Source organism: Neopsephotus bourkii, unplaced genomic scaffold, assembly GCF_033783945.1.
Source record: "Neopsephotus bourkii isolate Nb327-2 ecotype Australia unplaced genomic scaffold, CSIRO-AGI_Nbou_v1 NB_272, whole genome shotgun sequence".
In the NCBI taxonomy this organism is placed as follows: Eukaryota; Metazoa; Chordata; class Aves; order Psittaciformes; family Psittacidae; genus Neopsephotus; species Neopsephotus bourkii.
This window is the reverse complement of record NW_026900781.1, coordinates 10,439,770-10,455,806: the sequence shown is the minus strand read 5'-3', so window position 1 is coordinate 10,455,806 and position 16,037 is coordinate 10,439,770. Positions and strand designations below refer to the sequence as shown.

At 40.2% G+C, this 16,037-nt stretch overlaps 1 protein-coding gene across 7 annotated transcripts in view; it reads left to right on the top strand.

Annotated features, from left to right (window-relative positions):
• The window catches only part of FARS2 (phenylalanyl-tRNA synthetase 2, mitochondrial), a 244,160-nt gene that overhangs the window by 153,406 nt on the left and 74,717 nt on the right, over positions 1 to 16,037 (top strand). For 4 of the 7 annotated variants that reach the window (XM_061346574.1, XM_061346567.1, XM_061346570.1 and 1 more), the window contains one exon: positions 13,081 to 13,232. The exons of 1 other annotated variant lie outside the window; for it this stretch is intronic. In XM_061346574.1, the coding sequence (XP_061202558.1) occupies positions 13,081 to 13,232 (152 nt within the window). Of the gene's footprint in view, positions 1 to 1,316; positions 1,394 to 13,080; positions 13,233 to 16,037 lie in introns of those variants that run through there. 2 more of the 7 variants (XM_061346572.1, XM_061346571.1) reach the window with 2 other exon arrangements.

Genomic DNA, 16,037 nt, shown 5'->3' with positions numbered 1-16,037 from the left:
AAATGTCAGTAAAATCTTTAAAGTGCTGTATATCATCTCAGGTTTGTCTGAATACTCTGCAGAACATGGTGAAACTCCTTTTTTTGTGTTGGGTAGCTATGGAAAGAAGGAAAAAAATATCTTCTTCAATGTGAGATGCTGCAGTAAGCCACACAATTGGATTAGAAATCACTTGATCATCAAGTCTTCTCTCATCAGGATGTCATATCTCGTATCATTTGTAGCCAGTCCTAGTATTGAAGCTCTAGGAACCTGAGCCCTCTGGCCCCAGTCAGGCAAAGTACTGAAGAACATGCTGAGCTTTAAACTTGTGAGTAGTCCCATTTAAATCAACGGGATAGCTCCTGTGCTCAGTCAAATATAAAACCTACGTGCCTAAATAGTTTCAGGTCAGAGATCTCCATACTTCCTGAGATCCAGCTGAGAGTGATCAGCACCTTGCAGGGCTTAAGCAGAGAAAACTTTCAAAATGGCTGTCATAAGCAATAAGAGTTTAATCTGAGAAACCACAAATTTCATTTGCAAAATCTTTGATCCAAGCCAGTTTTACTGATTGACAGTTGGGCAAAGAAAGTCAACCAGCAAGCATCTGGAGAGTAAAGAGGACTTGAATTCCCATTCTCAACTAAAGACAATTAGCTGAAAACACGGGCAAGAAAGAAGAAAATAGGGGTTCTGAAATGCGCAGAGTGAGTGAATCGACAGTTGCGTGAGACTGCATACCAGAAAAGAAAATACTGGGATATGACAAAGTAAGAGGAAGGTAGAAGAGAGGAGGGCTGTACTTTGGCCCTTGGGGGTAATAGGAAAAAATCAGGGGGCTAAGAGAAAGTTTAAACAAGATGGGAAGAGTGGGGTGGGAAGGGAAGACAGACACAGAAAAGGAGCATAAGTTTAAGGCAAAAAACTGTTGAGACTGATGCAAAAGTCTTTTTTTAAAATCAATCAGAAAGCCTTCCCAGACTTTGTACATATCTCCTTTTGAAAAGTCAAGTATGACTGACCACAGAAATTGTGACCACAAGCTATCAAAGCAATTCTGTACTTTAAAGTATTACCATCAGTCTCAGGGTGGGGTGGGGTGTGGTGTTGAAAGCAAGGGATGTGTTTTTTCAGGGTAATGATAGAAACATTTATAGCAGCTCTCCAAAACTCAGGAATACCTCAGAAACAGTGTAGGAGTGATGAAAACTGGTATATGCAATGCTATCCAACCCTAGTTTAATTTTGTAGACTTTTAAGTCCAGGTCTAAAAAATAAGCAGCTTACATACCTGTGAACCGCAAGTGGGTAATACAGTGGCTTTTCCATCATAGGGTGTAGTAAACAGATGCTCAGACACACATGCAATTTCACTGGAGCACAATTGGACTTGTGCGCTCAGCCTTTCAAGGTAATGAGTTTTCCATTTGTCATACTGTTAGCACATCAGCTTTTAGGGGCAGGAGCCATCACTGAACTCAGCATTTTGATTCTGAATTTGTGAAACAATTATTGTGCCGGAACCCAGGCCCATGACTAAGGCTGCACTGACATCGTATTACTGAAACCCTTAGTAAAAATAACCACTGATGGGGGATGTGGATGCCAGCAATCTCACTGCTACCCAGAGCTAATAGCAATGATGTAGGTTTCATGCATACCCTGTTTGCGTCCCTCCCACTGCAGTCTAGTCTTACTGATAGCTACCTGTTGAATCTGGACAAATCAGTGATACTTTAATTCCTTTCTGCTTGTACTTAGAAAAAAAACAATAGCCCTTTGTGCTTAGATTTGTTAGTGATATTTATCTTATGCAGTATCTCCATCTGTTGTCTGCTGGTGCACCAAACAGCAAAACAAACCCAAGTCATCCATCTCATAGCCACCTTGATAGTAGTCAGATGTATAGAGAAGCCTATGATGTTCATCAGCAAAACCACAGTTCCTGTCCTTAACATATGTTCCTTGAAAATACTTTAAGTAATTCTAGGTTGTTTTCACAGTCTTAGAATATTTGAAAACTCTCATGGTCACCTCCATTAGGTTGTCATGTGCCAGTAGCAGATTTGATCTAGCTGGTGGTGACTTGAAGCAAAGTAACTGCTCTGAGCTGTTCTTCCTGGATGTTATGAGTTTTCCGCTTTGTACACAACTGTCCCAGTTGGATTTTGTTCCAGTTGGGTGGAGTGTGTGCGTAGAGGTATACATATATACTTTCAGTTTTCTATGCTAACAGTTTAATCATCGATAGGGTTTTTTTTGACATGGATGTAATTATGTTTCCTCAAATTCTCAGCTGTGTGAGAGGTCCAGGGCTTTACTAACAAACCTAGAGTGTGCCACATGGGTGTTTGGAAGCTTGCAATGTGAAATACCAGTGTGTTCACCGGAATTATATCCTCTCTTCTGACTGTAGGTCCAGTCAGAGACAGCAGTTGAAACTTCTCCATTTGAAGGATGTTAGTGGTTTTGTGACTGTTCTCTACCACTTGTTCCCATAGCCTTGGTTCTCACAGTGTCTGGATGAGAAGGATAATTTTTTGTTCTTTCCCATGTACTTTTCTTCTTTGTTGTTCCAGTTGCACCACAGCAGCTGCTTCTGTGACTACAGTGTGAGGTGGATCAGGGATCCCTTCCCCCTGAAGTTCCTCAAAGCCATATCAGTCCCCTGTTCCACTTCTCATTGTTGCCCTAGGCCCTCCGCACAACTGTGGAGACTGCACTTTTTTTTTGGAGGCAGGATCAATCCTGAAGTGATGGGGGAAAGATGGGAAGACAAAATCCTGTAAGGTGACTTTGCCACTGGACAGAGTACCACAGCACTGTGGCCTGCATACATAAGGGAAAGGTCATGGATCAGTGACGGAAGTGAGCAGCCTGGGTGGAAAGAGGAGCCTTTGCTAGCTGAGAGTCTTCTACTGTTTCCTTCCATGTACCTTGGACATCCAGAACCTCAGTCCTTCTGAAAAAGAAGGAAGGAGTCCAGAAGTAACTGAAAGAAAAGTCAAGGACTAGAGAAGGAAGGACATAGTAACTTGAAGACATTCAGCTGTTCTTGTTGAAAGTTTTTTGTCACTTAGATTCCAGTAGTGGCATCCCGAGTGAAACAACTGCAACACTCACAAGATACAAAGGCCGTGGAATCTGCAGATGTGTCCTGTGGATTTCAGATTGCACTCTCCGTATCTTCCCAAACTTGGTGTTTGCTGTAGTCCTTCCATGCAATTAATGTAAAAGGTACTTTCACAGAGACAAAAAAAAAAGTTACTTGTTCAAAACCAAAGAGTCAAGACCACTTTTTTATGCCTCTCTTTAATCTGAAAAGTTGGAACAAAATGGCAAAAGCCAGCCTCTCACAAGTCTTCAGGAGCATTACCATTCACAGCATGTCCCATGAAAGGCTTTGGCACAAGCAAAATGAAAAAAAAAATAGTGCCTCAAGAATTTCCATGTCAGGTGTGGCTGAATTTAAAGCATGTTGTTAGGTTAGAATATGGGGGTGACTATGTAGAGAATGTGGTATACCCAGCAGGTATGTCATCCATACAAGTGAAAGAGAATCCCAGTGAATGGGAACAGACCACAGGGGACTTCCTTCCATTTTGTTTTAAACAGAAAGGAGCCACTGTAGCCCTGATTGAAATTTGAGCTCATCCTAACATGATGTAAATAAAAATGGATTTCCAGTTAAAAATACCGCTGCAATGTACAGTTATTGTCAGTAGAATCACTTTGCTGCTGATATCTGGTTTGGGAGGGTTGGGGGGGTTTGGTTTCGTTTGTAGGCCAGTGCAACCCAGTGAAAGTACACCTGATACTATTTAAATTATTACTTAGCAAAAACTGCAGTAAGCTTCAAAAAGTATATGTTACCATGATTTGCTCTGATCTTGAAACCTCATATATTTGCAGTTTGACTGGTTGAGGCTCTTAAAACAAATAGCTCACAAATGAGTAATTCTGCTGCTGAGTATATCAACTGATCTTTATTGTGTCCCAAATGATGAAGTATAATGGTTATACAAAGTACTTAAATAAGCCATGGAGCAATTTCCAGCAGTGATATATATGCTGAGACTTACATCAAATTAATATTAGGTGAAGGAGTAAACCTGGGAATCTAAAATAACAATAGATTTCATATTGGTTATGTGAAGCTATGAGACCCAGCTGCTTGTGGTTTCAGCAGGAATCCACAGAAGTTCAGTGTTCAGTCTTATTGTCTACAAAAGTGTGTAGCTAGTAAGGAGTGCAAGTGTTACACTTTTGCCAGTATTTTTCCAATGCTGGTTTAATTACAGTGTGGTGAATAGAATTCTGGCTAGGAGGGTGGCACAGTAACTGTCTTGACTTGGCACAGTAACAAGTCTTTGGCCCTTAACTGAGAAGTTCCCCTGAAATTTGAGTCAGATTTTGACCCTGACTCAAATTTCCCTACTCACTAATTCAGTTTTTCATGCTGTTTACAGTTGTAGTTGTCTTATACCTCCTGCCTCAGCATGTCTTCTCCAATACTGTCCTGGGGTGGAAAGTTCTTCAGGGGCTATCATTCTGTGCTCTGTTTACCTAATGGGACCTTGGTTTCAGACTGGCAGTCCTAGGTGGTTATCACAATCTGAATATCAGCATGCCTACAGGAAGGCTAAATACATCTTTGTGAGTGTACATTATGCATTTAACATAAGAGTAAATTCCTGTTTAAAATATGCTAATGTTTTACAGGCAGAAGATACACTTTGCAAAGAGCCTTTGATAAAGTGGTCTCTAAAACCATGCCTAAACCCCTATAGTCATCATGATTAGCCATTGCAGCTCAGCTGTAGAGTATCCCTGGGAAATGAGGGCTGGAGAAAACAGTCTAGGTGCATGTGTGTGTATGCGTGAACAGGAGCACCTTGTGAAGTACATGGTGTTAATAAAGACTCCCTGATTTTCAGCTACCACTTCTCTGATCAGAATATGAATTAGGCTACAGAGAATAGCCAAACAACAGAAGGCACAGTTGGGAAGAACCATATTATTCATATCATACCCATCCTCAATTTCCTTCATCTTGCTAGTGTGAGACACACATGTTCCATAGTAGTGACAGCCTAAACCAAAATGTGACAAGTAAGTAATGCTTTGGGGTGCATATGCTGCAGAGCATTTGTTTTTCCAATTTTCTAAAAATGAATAATGGGAAGAAATCACCTCTTTTGAGGATTGCTTGCATCCTCCTGCTTATGTGTTAAATCCGGTTTGCATAATTATTACCACATGTAACCTGTTCTCCTAAATCAGCAATAGTTACATATTTTCTGATTCTTGTAAAATAAGGAAAGGCATTAAAGAAATTACCTGCTTTGCACAAGTATTTGGTTTGTAGATATTTAAATGTGCTTTACATTTTGTAATTGTGTACTTCAATCCTGAGTGTACTTTTTGTGCTTTGTCTGTTCTTGGCTTAGGGCTTCTCTGTAGTTTTCTGTTTCTAAGCATTGTTGCACTTTAAGAAGAGTATGGCTTTAGGAAAAATTAAAGGCTTTTCTCCTTCTTGTGAGTATTGGACAAGTAAGTGGAGCCTCTAATTTCCGTTTCTCTCTAGTTTACTGTTATTTAAAATTAAATACTGTTTATAGCTTGCTACACTACCCTAGTGTTGTATTACTGGTTTTGCACTGTGGAGGTTGTGATTAGTATAAATTTAGTACTTACGGGGGGAAAAAAAGTTCACTACTTCTGGAAACCAAAGTAATGGATTTGACCAAGAGTTATTTCAACTCAGGCAGTTTTCCCAAGTGAAGAAGGAAACCCAGCTATTTTTGCAGCACTGAAAATCACGAAGAATGTTTCAAAACCACCAGTAATCTCCTCAGGTATATTGTTGTACCGGCAATAGAGATATTTTCATTTTCTAGGGAGCATAGATTTTTTATGATGCAGTATCTACAGTAGTGTTTCCTAGATGATAACAGATTAGCTTGTAAGCCTGGGGACTGTAGAAAGATGAGGACATTCCCTTGTAGTATAGCAATGTCCAGGGCATTATGTGAAGCTGTACCTGGCCAAGGAATATGAAGCATCATTGCCATTGACCTGGAAATCTCTGTGCTTTTTAGAAGGGAGAGAGAAAATAAAAAAACAGCTTGCTAGGTGGGAAGAAGGACTTTTTCAGGGGTTGCATGCGCCTGTAAGATTTGTGATGCCAGCTTATTTTGGTGTAAGTAATATTCAGGTGTTCTGGAGATTCTGCTATTTAAGCAATAACTCTCTGAAATGGTGGATTTAATGAGCAAAAAAGGAAAAATAATCAGCAGTGCTTTATATGAGTTTTTTCATCTAAGTTGAAATAAAATGTTGGGTGCAATTTGTTTCCATTGTTTGAAAGAAATACATCCTCGTATTGCTGTAGTCTCTTTCCAAATGCTTGCATTCTTTATTTAGATATAAATCTTTCACATGAATTGTTGATGTGTGCAGTATTTTACCCCACTGAGCTATTTACTTCAGCATTATTATTAAGCATAATGAGAAAAAACATACAAACCAAACTATCGGAAAGGAGGAAACCTGACTTCTGGGCATGGCAAAAACTTAATGCATGCATCAAACAATGCCTTCTGTAGGCTTGGGATTAGCTGTTCTCCCTGGAACCTTCTCTCCTTCAGGATGAACAGCCCAGCTCCCTGAGCCTGTCTTCATAGGAACACAAGCTTTCTACTCACTCATTCTGCCACAGCACCAGTGCTCTCTTACATTCTTCCTGGTGCTTGGAAAAGGTAGAGTAGCTTATCTAAGAAGTTCCATCTTTTCGTTGGCTATTACACATCTTAATTTTTCAGTGTCACATTAGGTAGTGACTTTCCTTTGTCAGGCAGGCTACTCTATAAGAAGCTGTAAATATTTGTTCTTATGCATGTGCGTGTGTGTGTGCATTTGGGATGAGTCTTCAAGGGATTTTTTTCTATTCAAAGATGCTTCACTAGCATTGGAAAAGGTGATTAAATTATATGGTATGAAGAGCTACCAGTGACCATTTAGGCAGAACATAAGCAATTTAACTCCTGGTTTTCCACCTTCAGGCCACATGTAATAGGGCTCAAGAGAGAAACTCTTGTCTTCAACAAGACCTCATAGGGCTTAGCTTAGGTGGGAAGGGGATGGAGCTCAGATGGTGGCATGCACCACACAGCAGAGAGGGAACTGGTCCACAGATTTGACCCCAGCCAAGGGGCTGCAGCTCCATCATCCCACATTGAAGGCAGAGACTTACTGAGAAAGACAGCCTGTGCCCTGTTGCACCTCCCTGCTTAACCTGGATCTAGAATGGGTGTTTCATCTTTGAGAACAGTTTCATTTACTATGTTTCTTGATAACAGTTTTCTTTCTTATATTTTCCACAAATTACTTCCTGTATTTCCATACTTCATGATTGTTTTTTTTCCCAGGCATGAGAGAGAGAAAGCCAAAATGAGGAACAGCAATTACTTGTCACCCAAGTGCTCTTTTAATTGTGCAGGCTGCTGATGACAAACAAGCAGGCCTTCTGCCAAACGTATGGTTTTCTTCAAAGTGTTGATCTCTAGAGGGGAGTGTGACATGACCCCCCTCCTTTTTCACCCCCATGAAGAGCTGTGAACTGCACTAGTTGGAGTGGAAACTGGGATGCTGATTGATTTCCCCAGTGAGTGTGTATTGGCCAGTCCAGTCATCTGTAGTATCTGTAGGCAAATGCTCCTTTGTGGCTGCTGGTAGCTTTCACTTGGGTTCTTGTCTCAGACAGACGAGCAGGGTCGGAACCAGGGCTCCTAAATCAAACATTTCCATGAACCATGACAAATTAAAACCTTTAGGAATAAAAAAGAACCAGGTGGGTTAGAAAGTAGAAAGGGAGGAAAAGGGTGGTGGCAGTGGGAATGTTTGGGCACTTCTTCCCCTTTCCCCAGCCCTAGAGCCCCTAGAAGACTTGATTGCATAGTACTGCTGCTAGGCCTAAGAGGAGTTTATCTAAGGTGGTATTCACCCAGTTTTCTTCAGTAGCTCCACATCTTTATGCTGTCCTTCATACTTACTTCAATATGAGAAATCACTAAACTAGAAAAAGAAGGAGATTTGGTTTGGTAATATTGTCATTTCCAGAATGCCAGGGAAGAAGCGGCTTGCTTAAAGACCTGTTATGCTATCTGTAACCATCCAGCTGTCTCCAGTGGTGTTAAAGAGCAAGTGCTCGAAGCACAGCACATTCAGTATGAAAACAGTATAATCCTTCTCTATGTTTACTGACCCTGCTTAAAGGCAGAAGAGAGCTGTTGAACCAAAAGTACAACTGGATCGCTCTGTTTAAAAGTGACTAGAGGATCTGTCCACCATGAGTTTGTTTAGTCCCTTTTGGTTCCATGTAACAGGTCCTTAGTTGTGGTATGCACCCTTTATTCATTTGAAACCTGATGCCTCCCTTGCCCTCTCTCCTGTTTTCCCCTTGCTTCTGTGAGAAATAGTGAAGTGTGCTTGCTTCCCTTTCCACATTGAATTAATGATTTGAAGCTACTTGGAACACTCAAAGGCACTCACATGATACTCAAACCAGGGACTGAGCATTCTCATCCATGTGCAAAAAACCCTCTTCCACTCAAAATGGTCCATGTACAAGTAGAGTGCCTGAAATCCAGGGAGCTCATGATATTTACATGGACACATGGTGTTCCCTGTAACTGTATGTGAGCTTGCAGAGGTGAAGAGCTCTGCTGGGGGGAGCGAGCTGCTGTCCAAAAAGGGCTGATCTTAATTGTATGTTCATTCTGAGAAGTTCAGAGCACCACTGGAGGCTAATGCTCTTCTTCCATTCCCTGCAGGGAGACAGGGAGACAGAGCAGTGCATCACTCCCAAATTTGTCCATTTGCTTTGGTTTGGAGAGCTGAATTCTAGACCATATATGTATACCTATATACATATGGCAAGTGCTTAATCAGCTGGTGCAAGGGCAGTAACCTTGGACAGAAAGGTAGAGCAAAGTGGTAGGGATGGGGAATGCCCTAAGCTATTATAAAGAGTCATAGCCCTTTTCATTGATGCACTTCTTAGGTACATCTAGGCATGGGTGAGGCAGGGTACAGCACTGGTGTCCAGCTACTCATTCCTATACTAAAATTAGCACCCTGAGAGAAAAAAAGCTTCTGTTTTAGTAAGTACTTGTCTTATTTATTAACCAGAGGATGAAGTGTGACTAATGACTAGTAAACATATATCATGGAGGGTGGATCGTCATAAGCTTCCATTTTATTATTTTAATAAATGATAGCAATTCGGTACTCCTAAATGCCTTCACCTTGGGTGATTGAAAAATGTGATGTCATTATCTGCAGTGTTCCCTACAACGTGGGCTCAGTGGAGTCCTATAGATAGTGTAATTACTGGGAAAGCACTCTTGTTTTCCAAGGCTGTTGAAAAATGTCAAAGACTTCAGTGTTTGAAATAGAAAGCAAACAGAACATTTAAAGTAGTGCTGTGATGACAAAGTTCTGATGGGACCAAGAAAGTGGTGCAGAGTTGTCGGTGCATTGGCAGTGCTGTGTGCCAGGCCTGGCCAGTGCCTCACAGCAGCACTCTGCAGGTGGGATCAGTTCTACCTTTCCCTGAACCTCTTTTCAGTTCCCCGAAAACCTAAGGGGGTTGGTCAGGCAGTGGAAGGAGGACAGCAGAGCTTCCAGGCTCCAGCAGTGTGCAAGGAGCTGGCCAGCATACAGGCAGCAGAGCTGAACAGTGCTCTGTTAGCTTCTTTTGAGCATTGTGCTAGAGCACACCTAAGTCAAGAAGAGGACGTACCTGAATTGGTGGCTGGAAGCAGCAGCAAAGCAGAAAATGTAGTGGGAAGAGCATATTGCTCTCAAGGGGAGCCTCTAAAATATCTGTAAATTCATAAGGGAATAGTATTCATGGCTGTTGTTTGCCTTGAACCTGGGAAGGAATCAAAGTCATAGGATAATAGAATGGTTAGTGTTGAAAGGAACTTTAAAGATAATCCAGTTCCAGCCCTCCTGCCATGGGCCAGGACACCTTCCACTAGACCTGATTGCTCCAAGCCCCATCAAACCTGGCCTTGTACACTTCCAGGGGTGCGGCAGCCACAGCTTCTTAGGGCAACCTGTGCCAATGTCTCACCACCCTCACAGTGAAGAATTTCTTCCTAATGTCTAATCTGAATTTGCCCTCTTTCAGTTTAAAGCCATTACCCCTTGTCCTGTCACTACTTGTAAAAAGTCCCTCTCCAGATTTCTTGTACACTCCATTTAGGCACTGGAAGCTGCTCTAAGGTCTCCCTGAGGCCTCCTCTTCTCCAGACTGAACAAGCCCAAATCTCATCCTGTCTTCATAACAGAGGTGCTCCAGCCCTCCGTTCAGCTGTATTTGTGCTTGGGAATGTCCCAACCTGTGTGCAGGACCTTGCACTTGGCCTTGCTGAGCTTCCTGTGTTTGGTATTGTCCCACCTCTCAGGCCTGTCCAGGTCCTTCTGGATGGCATCCCTTCCCTCTAGCATGTTGACCTCACTACACAGCTTGGTGTCATCAGCAAACTTGCTGAGGGCACACTCAATCCCACTGTCCATGTCAATGACAAAGATGTTAACAGTGCCAGTCCCAATGCCAACCCCTGAAGGATGCCACTCATCACTGGTCTCCCACCTGGGCATCAAGCCACTCACACACTGACTGTGTGAGTGCGACCATCCAGCCAATTCCTTACCCACTTAGTGGTCCATTCATCAAATGTATGCTTCTCCAATTTAGAGTCTAAAGCCCAAGTTAAAGGACTTTAGTCCACTCTGTTGTTAAAGGTCGTGAAAGTTTAGAAACGAGGACAGTGATGACAGTGGGATCTGTTGGACCACAGTGTGTATTTGCAGGAGTGCCTGAATACAAACTTGGTAACTTCTTTTTAACCTGCCAGTTGGAGACTTGTCCTACCCTTTTCATGTTTTACGTGTAGGTAATAAATAATTATGTAGCTCTACACCAAACAGATCAATATGTTTGAGAACAAAGAATTTTATCCTTATACTAACTTTAGTGTTGATATAAAACTTACTGCGATGATATTGACTGCAGCCAGGTGGTGAAGGGAGAGTATAATATGGGATTATTGCCTTGCCTTTTACCGTAAAGATTTTTCTGTATTACAGAGCTCTGGGAAAAGGTTTGTACCCTAATAATAAAAAAGTTACTGTTTTAAGCATTTTTGCTTCCACTCTTTGTAACACTCTCAAGTATACACACACATGTGCACAAACAAAAATATAGTTCTGTATCTAGGCTAGTAGCACCATGAACTGAGTCAAAGAAGCAGTTTTCTTATAGACTTGATAATCTGGGAGGTTGATTGGGAACAGACCCTGCAGTTTATTACATCTTTGAATAACTTTGTTCATGTCAGATTTGATGGCAATGATAATATAAATCAGACTGTTCAGGTACAAGATCAGACCACATTGTGTGTTTGTGTACATCTCATTTGAAGTGGTGAAAAGAGTGCTGTTTTCATGAGTCTAACATAATCCTGCTTCTTTTGAGATTGGTAGCAAATACATACTGTGAATTGTGGGTACTCTGCTCCTTTCAGGGTTTAGGATATTACTGTGTTACTTAAACATGTAAAATACATGTATCAGGTTGTTGACTTAGGATTGTCTCCTGTGACTTTTATTTAGCAGAGATGTTTACATTTAATACATTGGTGTTTTATCAAAACCTTTTGTGCAATGTATTTATTGCACGAAGGTTTTTTTGACTTGGTGTACAGGCTGTACATTCATTTGACGAGTTTATTCTTTTAACAAGTTGGGTAATCATTTGTGATTCACAGGTTTATTCACAGGGGGGTTATTAATTTAAAACTTGCACTGTATTCTTTATCAGATATTTATTGACTGGTTTACACTGTACAGAACAGGATTTGAGTAAATCAGCATGCTGTAAATTTACCTTTTGAACAGGTTTATTGCTTTTAGCAGGTATTCACTTAGGATGTGACTGCTCCACCATAAAACATTTGCAGTCATGGAATACATTTTTGAGGAAAATAATATACTGTAGATCAAGGTGCATACATTAGCTATCCTATGCATACAAGCAGAATATGAAAAGATGTTTTCTTCTGCAGACCCCAAAAGTCTTGTGCAAAAATATTTATTCAAGTGTAGTGCATTAATGGAAGGCAGAAGTAAGATATTGCAGGACCTGAAGGGCATGAAAAGAGAGCATTACCATTTTCCTTTATTCAGACGGGGGAAATGTCTCAGCAAAGGCGAGCTCTGAAACCCATTGACTCCAGGGAAGTTTCATCAAAACTGAAAAATTAATGATTGCTAAGTTTTGTTTCTCTTTCTCTTCCTGTTTTTGCAAATAACAAGTTACACTGTTCTGACCACAAGATGAAGTCTTTCTGTCTGCAGCAAAGATGCCCCTTTATTTTTAAAAGTCTGTTGTGGTACTTGTGGAATTAATAATTATGCTAACAGCAATACTTTTTGTTGTTGTAGATGTTTTGATATCTATAAAAACCCCTGGGAAGTGAATTGATCCCTCTTTTTAAGCCTAAGTGTATTTCTTACTGTAACCTTTTAACAAGAAGTTGCTTATGGATAATACCGTCTCAGAAATTGGACAGTACAGATAAAAAAACATAAAATGGTGTATATTAATGATATAGAATACATATAAATTTTATACATGAATGTGATAAAAACTTTTAAATCTGTAAAATACTGAAAAATGCTTTTATAAAGTGCAATTCTACCGAGTGAATAATTATGTTAACATGATCTCTTCCTCTTAAACAGCTCTGATCCAAAAGTGTATTCAGGCTCATAAATGCTGATTTTAGCAAAACCAGCTTTTCTTCTGAATGAATTAATCAAATTGGTTATGAGGGGATCTTTAAAAGACTTTTCCTAGTATAAAATCTTGCATCTCAGTTGTTTATCAGATCAGTTTGCTTTTCAAAAAGCATTTCAGAAAGATTCTAAAATGTGTGTTATGTGTGTTACACAAGTTTAAAACAGTTCTAGGTATACCTACCAAGTCCAGCCACTTACAAAGGTATGGTGTTGATTTTCTTCTAGCCACTCAGCAAATACCCACCTTTGATCAATGACATCTCCTTTTGGCTACCTTCGGAGACATACTCCAAGAATGATTTCTATGAATTGGCTCGAACCATTGGTGGAGACCTGATAGAAAAGGTTGTCCTAGTGGATGAATTTACCCACCCAAAGTAAGTATATTACTACATTTTTCTTGTGATCAGAATATAAATACTTTAGCTTCATATACCAAGAAATTCTTACAGTGTTTGCACATTTCATTTTTTTAGCTCTAAAAAAAATTTAACAACACTTTCAAGAAGTATTTTTACTTAAAAACAGTATCGTATATTTGTCTTTATACCAGTCGCAGCTCAGCTCATGGGTCTTGTTTATCTTCTTTGCTGATAATATTATCTTCCATACTAGTAGAGTGGTGAGGTAGGGACAGGATTCACTGTTCTAGATTTCTGCTGTGTGTGTTTTCTCCTTTGATATGCTGCGACATATCCTGAACCATATACCAGGGGTGGCAGTTGTTCAGTACAAGATTGTTTCTTCCTCCACAAGGAATACAACTCTGGTTCCCTATGTGATTTCTGCAAGTAGATGGGAAGGATGACTGCTTGTTGAGAATTGTTACATAGATTTAGGATTTAACTAGCATTGTCCTCTAAAGCCATTAAACCCTCACTTAGCAAACATTCAGATATGTTTTGACGCTACAAGAAGGAAACATTTCTCACCTTCTCATTGGTGACACTAATGGATTGTTGATAAGTGATGCTGTAGTCCTCTTAGTTTACAACCATAAAAGAAATCTTTTTAAATGCCTCATTAAAAACAGTAATTCCAAGGATATTATCTACTTCATTAAAATATAATTATAGGTAAAGACTGTAACATAATGACCTTACTTCTTAGAACACAGTGATGCAGGTATATAACTTTTGTGGACTGATAATGTAAGCCACGCTAAGTAATTCTGTCTGTTTTCTGAAGCCTTTGGAAGACTGAGTCTCTGAAAAGTGTTCTGCTTAGTCTTAATTCCAAGATAATTGTCTTGTTACAGGAACAGTACAGTGGCTTCTCTAATTCAGTGTTGCAGAAAAGGCTCTGGGCACAGAAATTAACAGAAGAGATCCTCAGTGTTGCTATGGATGTGTGTGTTACAGATTCAGATACTTGTAATCATTATCTTGAATTTGTAGTAAATCTGCTGTGGAGGATGGGAGAAAAGTGCCTAGGATAGGAATACCTGCAATGCTGTAGTCTTGAATGTTTGTTGCTTACAGGAAGCTTCCTAAGTTCACACTTGTAATTAATCACTTCTAGAATTTAAAATTCAGACTTTTTTCACCCTTTAAAAATACCAGTTCCATGAGAAATTAGGACATTTGGCATTCTTGTTTTCCTCCTTAAAATACTTTTCTTAGTTACAATACCATAAAGACTGGAAAACAGAAAATGCTATACAAATAAAACTAATTCAGAACAGAGAAAGAGGTCTTTTAATTAAGATACTTTATAGAAGCTATCTATGTGATACTGTGTAGTTACTTTCAAGACTTCTGTGTGGTTTAGAAATCTTTGAAGATTACACTGGGCTTCAGACTAATAATCATGCTACATTACATTATAATTACAGTGTGTATTAGCAGCGAAAATGTATTCCTTTAGAGGGAAAAGGAAAGAATGGGAAAAAAGCATACGACAAGTAATTGTTTAAACGAGGAAGAGTTGTCTTGGAAAAAAAAAATAATCTTGAGTATCTGCTTTGTAAGGTGATAATATTGACACATCTTTCTGGAAAGCACAGGCAATTAAAAGAAGCAGCAGGAAGGAGTCTCCTTGCTGAAAAGCACAATTTAGGAGAATGCCAAGTTACTGTGCTAGGGTAATTAAGAACTGTTCCAGCCCAAATGCATAAAAAGTAAACTTAACTAAACAAGACACAACACTGAGGCAAACCCAATGATAAGTGAAGATGGCTTTCCAGAAGATAAACTTTTTGGTTCAGTTTAGTCTGCAGATATTTTATTTTCCTTGCAGCTGAAATTAATGTTAATGGATGCCAGTCTAGTGAGGCTATATCAGCTGTAGCATGTTTCAAGCAGCAAGCTTTTTGATGCTGCAGTCACATCTTTGAGGCAGAAAAATAAGCATTTCCTATTAGAAAATAATGTTCTAGCAGTAGTTAGGACATGCAGACTGAAGTTAAATCTCTGTATTTAACTTTCTTGAATTTTCTGATTCCTCTAAATACCTGTTCCCCAGTACAACTGGCAGACCTCGCAGAGCAAAGGAATCATAAAATCGTAGAATACTTAGGGTTGGAAAGGACCTTAAGATCATCAAGTTCCAAGCCCCCTGCCATGGACAGGGACATCTCACACTAAACCATGTCACCCAAGGCCTCATCCAACCTGACCTTGAACACTCCCAGGGATGGAGTGTTCACAACTTCCCTGGGCAACCTATTCCAGTGCCTCACCACCCTTACAGTAAAGAACTTCCTCCTTATAGCCGATCTAAACTTCCCTGTTTAAGTTTTAACCCATTACCCCTTGTCCTGTCACTACAGTCCCTAATGAAGAGTCCCTCCCCAGCATCCCTATAGCCCCCTTCAGATACTGTAAGGCTGCTATGAGGTCTCCATGCAACCTTCTCTTCTCCAGGCTGAACAGCCCCAACTTTCTCAGCCTGTCTTCATACGGGAGGTCCATGTGCTCTGTTCCAAGTAGAGAACTGAGATTTAGCAGGTAAGTCAAAGTAGGTAGCTTTTGTGTAAAGTGTTTCTAGAAACCAGGGTAACTGTAGGGATGCGTAGCAGGAGCCCTCTGATCCACAAGAATTTCATCACTTTGCTTTCATCCCAGTGATTCCAAGCAGGTCCACCTGCTCCTGACCCTCCTTTTGAATCAAAAGTGTAAAACTAAAAGGAGGACATGGACTTTTCAGGTGTCTGCAATACCCACACACCTCTCTGCACTAAA